General features: G+C 41.1%; 1 protein-coding gene across 1 annotated transcript; it reads left to right on the top strand.

Annotated features, from left to right (window-relative positions):
- The first annotated feature begins 725 nt into the window (after nt 1-725).
- LOC110309371 (cytochrome c, testis-specific) lies at nt 726-7333 on the top strand. The gene is made up of 4 exons (XM_021181992.1): nt 726-850; nt 4163-4211; nt 4833-5025; nt 7044-7333. The coding sequence occupies exons 3-4, from the start codon at nt 4857-4859 to the stop codon at nt 7190-7192; spliced, it is 318 nt and encodes a 105-aa protein (XP_021037651.1). The 5' UTR covers nt 726-850; nt 4163-4211; nt 4833-4856; the 3' UTR covers nt 7193-7333.
- Nucleotides 7334-8806: the final 1473 nt, after the last annotated feature.

Below are 8806 nucleotides of genomic sequence, written 5' to 3'. Positions count from 1 at the left end.
ATAGTCTCCTTTGGTTTGAAACATTTGTTCCTGGTCCCCCTCCCCCATAAGACCCTTTGATCCAGTTAGATGACATCTTTAATATGTGTTGACTGTCAGACAAAATTCACAGGTATCATTTAGAATGGTTTCAGTCATCATTTGGCAACTGTGGCTATTTCAATTAACATACAATTGCTTATAATTAAGAATGATTAAAATAGTTAAATTATTGATAATGCCTGTCTTAATGCTTTTGAGACAAGGACTCACTTTGTGATTTAAGCTGACCTAGAACTCATGGTGATCCTCCTGCCTCAGTCCTCTGAGGGTGGGATTACAGGAGTATGTCACCACATTGAGTTTATTTTGCAACAGTTTACGTTTGTTGTATTGTAGCCTCTTGCCACAGCCAGCTTGTAATTCATGAACAGTTGGGAAGGCAGGGTTTAAAACTTGGTGCTCTTAGTGTAGCTGACACAGTGTTTTGCTTAGAGTAAGCATTTTATTAATGTGATTTGACTGTAGCCACCAGATATTCTTGGACCATTCAAGAATTGCTGCACCACGTAAGACTTTGTACACACTATAAGTGTACAGGGACAATAGTTTAGGTCTTTGTGTGGCTAAAAGGCAAAGAAACAAAACCAGGCCAGGGACAGTTAAGAGTCGAAGGACCTGCAGCCTCTGCGAGAGTTGGGAGTCCTGCGGGATCTCACAGCCAATCAGCAGCGAGGATGGAGCCCGCCATCAGCTGGTGCTGGGTCCGGCCTGTAAGAGGAGTCCTCGGGCACAGCAGTCGCACCTTAAATCTTGGCCTCCCTGCATCAGTGGACCAAGGGTGGCACAGGGCACGGCTGCTGTGATTGTGGTAGGTGCTGGCTTATTGGAAGAGAGCCGGCTGGGCAGATTGGGCCTGGGAGCCCAGATTGTGGGCGGATGCAAGGAGGGCCTGGGTGGACCGAGAGAGGGGCGTTCAACGGTCCCCAGCTCCCCGGGGCCAAGGCTTCAGTTGTGAACAACGAAGGCTGTGTTATTGATAGGACCCTCTGTAGCACCTTGGGTCCTGGGGCGGTGAGGATAGCTTGGTAAAACTTCCCACATATGTTGGCCCGAGGTTGGCATCGAGGTGCAGGGCTGAGCATTTAGGAAGCTGGATTCTTGTTCCAATTGGTGGGTATTATATAGCCACTGCCAAGGGAGAAGGATGGACAGTAGACAGCTCTGAAGGACTCGCAGACCCAGTGAGGAGATCCCTTCAGTTGCGTTACCTCGCCCCACCCACACAACCACGTGGAAAAGTTTGTGTTTTCTTATGCATCTGTTTAGTCCTTCTTAAAATAGTCTAGGGAGCTTCCCCTACCTCCTTCATCATTTGAATTATTTGGACTTTGTGAAATGTAAGCGCTTTGTGGTGCCTTGATGGGTCTCACATTGACTTACTGTTCATGAAAAGTTAGACGCGCTCCACAGTATATAGCAGTACCAAAACCGATTTCAGGCCTGAAAAGTGACAAGAGGGCTTACCTAGTCTGTGTGGGGCCTGAGGTGTGAGCCTTGGTAGCACTAAAAAAAATGCAAAAACAAGCAAAAATCCCAAGCAAACAACAAAATGGGATGGCACTAATCTTTATTATCTTATCATTTAATTATTATTTAAGATAATTTTAAATTTCAAAGTATGTTTTGATCATAGTCTTCCCCTTCCCGAAGTCCTACCCGATTCTCTTTTCCTTCCTTACCCACCCAAATTCTTTCTCAAAAAGCGAACCAAAAAAATCCCCCAGTATAACAAGAAAATCCTCCAAACCAAGAAAACAAAACAAAACAGCACCCAAAAAGAAAACAACAAAAAACAAACGAACGAAACCCACATCAAACTGTAACCAAATAAAAGCACACAGAGATCACTGGATTCCAGGATTCGTTGGTCAGCTCCTGAACAGGAGGCCAGCGCCATAGGGGCTGATATCATCAGCCTTAAGTAGTCATCTGAGGAAAGACCAATTAAGCATATATTATGTTTTAGTTATATGTATTCAACAAAGTACTCCAAGAGATTAGCTTGCTTTCTCTGCTGTACCCAGCACGTGTGACCTGAAACAGGACAATTTGCGGGTGCCTTAACTTGTTTATATGTAAAACTACAGGAACAGTCTCCCAGAGCTGTTGTCAGTCTTCACTGAGTTAATGATGTACAAATGGCTTTTAACTCAGGGCACACAGATGTTTCTTACTCCTGCTGCTTATCATCGAGACGGCTTCAGAGCAGCCCTTCTCCCTGGACACATCACACCTTTTTGCCTCAGTCTTCTTCTGTAACCTCAGGTCACTGGGCTTGTGACCCTGTCACTCTCTGGAGCCTGGGGCCGGAAGGCTGCGAGTTTGAAAGCAGCCAGCATGAGCTAGGTAGTGACTCTGAGGTGGCTTAAATAGGACTGCATAAAATGACCCTGTCTCCAAACAAACAAAAGACAATAAATAAGCAAATACTGGCAGAGGACCAAATAGTTTCATGACAAGTCGATTTCTTTCTTGTCATTGCTGAATCTGTTGGTTTTACTTTGCCTGGAGCAGGGCCATCAATGTCTGCCCCAACAATAATCCTCTACAATTCAAGAGAGTGTCAATAAAAGTTGTGCTATAACTGGTGCTTTGAACACTGAACATAGGTGATTTTGGCAAATGACTTTGATATAAAACATGACTTTTAAGTAAAGCTTCTTAATTTATTAGCAACGTTTAATTGGCATAAAACCAGCCTGCTTTACAAAGAAGGTCAGGAATAAAGATTCTGTCATTAGTACTTTAATGGTAAATTGTTTTTACATGATATAGACTTTATAGTTATAATGCACGTATTTTACAAGTTGCCATATATTTTCTTTTGTGGATGAATTTATCTTCTTTGTGGCTTTAAAAGACCCAAAGGGCTCTAAAAATATTTGGATTTTTTTGTTTTGTTTTGTTTTTTTGAGACAGGGTTTCTCTGTGTAGCCCTGACTGTCCTAGAACTCACACTGTAGACCAGGCTGTCCTTGAACTCAGAAATCCGCCTGCCTCTGCCTCCTGAGTGCTGGGATCAAAGGCGTTTGCCACCACTGCCCGGCTGGATAATTTATAGAGCTTATACATGTAGAAATTAAATGCAGTATTTTGAATACTGTTTGGAATTTTGTCATCTTCTCTTCTATAAAATAAGTTTTCTTATTCTGATTTCTCTCAGACCTAATCACTGAATACTAAATTATTTGGTTTTGAATGCTGTACACTAAAAACTGCCTTCTTTTTTGATGTCGATTAATAATAGTTATTGGTTACTGGTCATATTTTAAACATTCTGACAGTGTTAATTTCACCTTTATGTAGCGACTTTCATTATTCAATATTGTATTTTCAGATTCTTAATGTAAATATTTTCTGGTTCTTAGTAGGATTATGTAACTAAATATATTCTTGGGAGTGTACTGGTAAAGAAGTCATGATTTTAGTAAGAGTAATTTGCTATGTTTAAATCTGTCTTAATCACAAACGCTCCTGTGTTCATTCTTCACAGAATGCAAAGTATAGGGAAACAAAGTCCAGGTAGGCCAGCCATTATCACATCAGATGTCAGTGTGCTCTGGGTGTGTACGTGTGCTCGTGCGTGTGTGTGTGTGTGTGTGTGTGTGTGTGCGCGTGTGTGTATTGTATGAATGTCTGTGGTTGAGTTGTATGTGTAGGCATGCATGGAGACCCGAGGATGATGTTGGAATGTCTGCCTGGATTCTTTCTCCATCTTACTCTTAGGGACAGGCTCTCTCATTTAAGCCCAGAGCCCTGTTTGCTCTCGATATCTGCCTGTTTCCACCTTCACAGCAGTGGCATTAGAGGCTTGCTCTGCCAGGCCCAGCTTTTACTTAGCTGTTAGGGACCAAACTCACTTTACCTGCCTTCTCCTCTGCCTTCAAAGTTCAACTTATGATGCTGAAATTATACTTTTCATGTCATTTGGATGCAGGAAGTATTTATTTAATTATCCACCTAAATGTTTTGGTAGTCGCAGAAGCACCTTTGTTCAGAATCTTGTTTGTATCTCTCATTACTTAACAATATCTTCATATATTTTATGTTTTTTTTTTTTTTTTAGTATTAAGTACTGTGAAGCCTGAGCTCAATAACATTATTTTTTTATTATTTTCAGGTAATATTTGGTCTCATCTGGTAGACTGGATTACAGATAAGAGTGTAAAGTAAGCACAAAAATCATTTTTACATATATCTGATAGGAGCCCCCCTTTTTTTCTGTATGAATTTAATTTCTGATGTGTGTCGGCTATGATGGATGTGTAACATAGTGTTTACCTGTCATGTTTGTTCTATTAAGTAAAGAGACCCCCACGTTTCAAATATTTTTGCATATATATTTAATGTAGTATAATTGTTTGAAGGCAAAGGTAAAATTAGCTTTATATTAATAGTTTATGAAGAAGTTATGATTAGAAATTTAAAATTAAGTCTGATTACGTGGCTGTGGTATCAGAGAATTTTAATTCAGGAAACACACTTAGGTGGATCACTGTGAGATAAAGGCCAGCCTGGTCTACATAGAGAGTTCCAGGCCAACCAGGGCTACATAGTGTGGCCAAAACAACAAAAAATGCCTGCTGAAGGAGATGATTTAGTGTCTATAAGACTGGATGCTGTAATGTTGCATCTCTTTTTGAGCACTGATATGTTCGCAGTAACATGATTAAATGTTATTTTTTTCCTTAATATCATCAATTATCACTTCAAAGTAATAGGATCCATCTCTCTCCCAGTTTTTTTTTTTTTTCTAGGTTTTCAAATCTGATACTTTTTCTTGTCTGTAGTTTAAGGTCTTATTGCAGAGCAAAATGGGAGATGCTGAAGCAGGCAAGAAGATCTTTGTTCAGAAATGTGCTCAGTGCCACACGGTGGAAAAAGGCGGGAAACACAAGACAGGTCCAAATCTCTGGGGCCTCTTTGGCCGAAAGACAGGACAAGCACCAGGATTTTCGTACACTGATGCAAACAAGAACAAAGGTAAGGGCAGCATCTGCCGGTGATGCGCAGTCGTTTGGATGCAGAGAAGAATGTGCTTGGTTTGGCATTGCACAGTTTGCCTGACTTTTTTCATTGAAAATGGACTGTCAGCCGGGCGTGGTGGCGCACGCCTTTAATCCCAGCACTCGGGAGGCAGAGGCAGTCAGATTTCTGAGTTCGAGGCCAGCCTGGTCTACAAAGTGAGTGCCAGGACAGCCAGGGCTACACAGAGAAACCCTGTCTCAAAAACCAAAAAAAAAAAAAAAAGAAAATGGACTGTCATGTTCCTGTTTATTGAAATTGATTTTATTGATGTTTTGTGATGGGATCTAGATTTCCATGACTCATTATCCTTTTGGTCAGAAGAACCAGCAGTCAGTTGTGGCATAGGTTTTTGCCCATGTAGACTATTTTATATTTTTATTTTATATGTTACATTTATCTTGAAAAAGTAAGAGTTTTTGAAAAGCTCAGACTTTGAAAAAAATATGTCTAAAAAGAATATTTTAATGGCATGCTAGCAGCTGTGATTATATTTGTAGTAGTGATTCTTAGCAAAGTTGGGGAATATATAGTTTAAAAATACATTTAAAGTCTGTGTATAGAGGGTCTAGGTCCAGCCCATGCATGTTCTTTTGTTAATAGTTGCTGGGAGGCCCGTGAGCCAGGTTAGTTTACTCTGTAGGCCTTCTTGTGGTGTCCTTGATCCCTCAGGCTCCCTCAGTCCTTCCTCTGCTCTTCTAGAAGGATGCGCTCTCTGCATCTGTTTCTGTCAGCTGCTGCTCGATGTACCAAGTGGGGGGGGGGGGGTTGGTACCAATGAGGAGCCTCCCTTTCTCTGAGGAAAAGGGGATAGGGAGATGGGGGAGGGGGTGTAAGGGAGGGTGGGACTGGGAAGAGAGGAGGGAGGGGGTCTGTGATCAGGCTGTAAAATAATTAATTAATTAGGAAAAATATAATAATGTGTTAGTCGTTTGTTGGTAGAGGGGAGTTGAGTGAGTAACTGTTTTAGAACTGAGATTAAAAGCACCTAGAGAAGATTGTAGTACATTTGCAGAACAATTTGTTCCCTGTGTGTGTGTGTGCACACTTAGACTAGCATATCAAATAGTCTTAAAGTACAATACTATTTTGAACTTTTTGGTGCCCTAACATCATACAGACCAGAAAATCAAATCACTAGTATTTGCAAAGGGTTTGCTTGACAAGGGTCTTAGCATATGGGCCAGATTGACTTTGAATTCACTTGCAAACCATTTGGCCTCAAATTCACTATGATCCTCTTGCAAGTGCTGAGACTATAGGCATGGACTCCATGGCCAGCTGTTTTACATTTCTTTTTCTTTCTTTTTTTTTAATTGAAGTAAAACTCATATGACATTTAGCTAACTAACTCTTTCACAATATGTAATTTATTAACATTTTAGCATTCAGAATGCTGTACAAAGCTGTACAGTCATCACCTCTCCCTGATTTCAAACTTTTTTTTTTAAATTCCTGGGTTTTTGTTTGTTTTTTCTCTTTCTCTTTCTCTTTCTCTTTCTCTTTCTCTTTCTCTTTCTCTTTCTTTTTCTCTTTCTTTTCTCTTTTCTTTCTTTTCTTTTCTTTCTTTTCTTTCTTTCTTTCTCTCTCTCTCTCTCTTTCTCTCTCTCTCTTTCTTTCTTTCTTTCTTTCTTTCTTTCTTTCTTTCTTTCTTTCTTTCTTTCTTTCTTTCTTTCTTTTTTGAGACACAGTCTCAAAATATCCATGACTGACCTAGAGCTCATATGTAGACCAGGCTGGCCTTGAACTCACAGAGGTCTACTTGCCTCTGCCTCTCAAGCGCTGGAATTAAAGACTTGCACCACCATGCGTAGCCTTCAAACCTTTTTAAAAAGGAAGCATGGTGCAGCCCCTGCATGCAGGAGGCGGCTGCTCCTCCTTCCCCGTCACCCTTGGTTCACGTATGTGGGTCCTTTCAAACAGTAAGCTCTATGAATGTTATTCCAAAGACTTAAGACTTACTTTCAACTTTGTAGGTGTTATCTGGTCAGAAGAAACTTTGATGGAATATTTGGAGAACCCGAAGAAATATATCCCTGGCACTAAAATGATCTTTGCTGGTATCAAAAAGAAGAGTGAGAGAGAAGATCTTATTAAGTATTTAAAAGAGGCCACATCCTCATGAAGTAGTATTTCAGCTTCAAAATATTTGCTACCAGTTTCAAATATTGTGTTTAATAAGAAGCATATCTGATCTTTTTGATCAGCCTGAAGTAATTTAAACTTGTTAAAATAAAGGTTGATATTTTTGATTGTTTAAATTCCACTCATGAGTTATGTTTATGAGCCTGCACTTGCGTTGATATCTGCACTGAGGAGTGCTCATCAGAGTGGAGGAGGAGAGGAAAGCAAACAGGCCTTTCCTCTTTCCTAGTCTCTGCATGCTCAAAATATTGTGTGAACCTGACAAGTGCTGTGGAGGGTGTAGATGGCGTCCACAAGATTCTCTGCACTTTAAATGGAGTTGTAGCAGTCGTGATTTTCATTAAGCTCCACTTGTCTTTGATTTAACATGACTTTAAGCCAGGAAAGTAGAGAAAATCTTGTCAAACCTTAGGAATGATCTGGAAAAAAAAAATTGATCCTGGGTGAAAAAAACAAAACCTAGGTAGAAGGAGACATCCATGGCCTATTTTGATAAGGAAATCTTAGAGTTTGTAACCGTTTTTTGTAGTTGTATCTTTAAGAGCACATACTGATACTAAATTATACAGTGCTGGACTATAGGCTCTTTTGAGGGGAAAAAGAGTAGGATTTGAAAAGCCCCAGACTCTCACCAGAAAGGTAGAAGGAGCCCAGTCTCAGGGTAACCGAGAGTGAGGCATGGTGGAGCAGGCCCACCTGGGCCAGGGAGTGAGTGCTCTGGGGAGTGGGGCTTACCCTCAGTAGCACTCAGGACTGCCATCTAAAAGGGGTCCCAGGGATGAGGGACAGCTTTCATATCAAAGAGGTGGAGAACAGGGTGGTGATGGCTAAGGTTAAAATACCTGCTATCTCATTAGCACTTTGTGGCACCTCCCCGGGACCTTGTAGGTGAACTTCTTCTTCTCTAACAGCCCAGAGTTTAGTTCTGGCCAGAAGCAGAATGTAAATCCTCCACTTCTACTCCTGATAACTTTAAACCTCTATCACCAGCTGACCTGTAAGGTGAACATAGTTAAAAGGGAATGGAACATTCTAGAAGGTTCCATTAAATTTGCCAAGTGTCCAGGTTCACTCTTGGTATTCCTGACAAGCTGGAGAGAATATACTTCTCTGAGATGCCAGTGTCAGTATTGTGTGGAAATGTGTCTCTGGGGATCAAGACTGGCTTCAGGCAAGGCTAAGCTTGTTACTCTTCTCCCTCAGGGAATTTTCTGAGGAGGGCTGAGAGGTTACAGGGCCTCTGAGAGTGTGCTCAGAGCAGAGCTAGGCTTGCAAAGCCCTATGTAGAAATAGACAACACAACTGTGCCTGTTTGCACGAGGCCCATCAGCTTTGTAAGATGGAACTTGAACTCAAATCTCATTCATAACTGAGTCCAGATTGACACAGCCCTGTTGGAGTTGGTACAAGCCGGCACTGCAGGGAGGGAGGAGGAAGGAGTGTCGGGCTGGGAGTTTAAATACTTTTGACTTAGGACAAGGAGAAGCAGCTGTGATGAAGACTAAGATGACAAAGGGTATTTGGGGAGAAGTGAGGAATAGCTATTATTTAAGAAGATTTCTGCTTTAACAGTGGTTGAGGTGGTAATGTATTA

The sequence above is a fragment of the Mus caroli genome, chromosome 2 (assembly GCF_900094665.2).
Source record: "Mus caroli chromosome 2, CAROLI_EIJ_v1.1, whole genome shotgun sequence".
NCBI classification, from domain to species: domain Eukaryota; kingdom Metazoa; phylum Chordata; class Mammalia; order Rodentia; family Muridae; genus Mus; species Mus caroli.
This window is presented reverse-complemented; position numbering and strand designations above follow the sequence as displayed.

Coding starts and splice junctions, on each gene's coding strand:
- LOC110309371 (XM_021181992.1), top strand. CDS start 4,857: ATGGGAGATGCTGAAGCAGGCAAGAAGATCTTTGTTCAGAAATGTGCT. Junction 5,026..7,043: donor TGATGCAAACAAGAACAAAG/GTAAGGGCAGCA, acceptor TCAACTTTGTAG/GTGTTATCTGGTCAGAAGAA.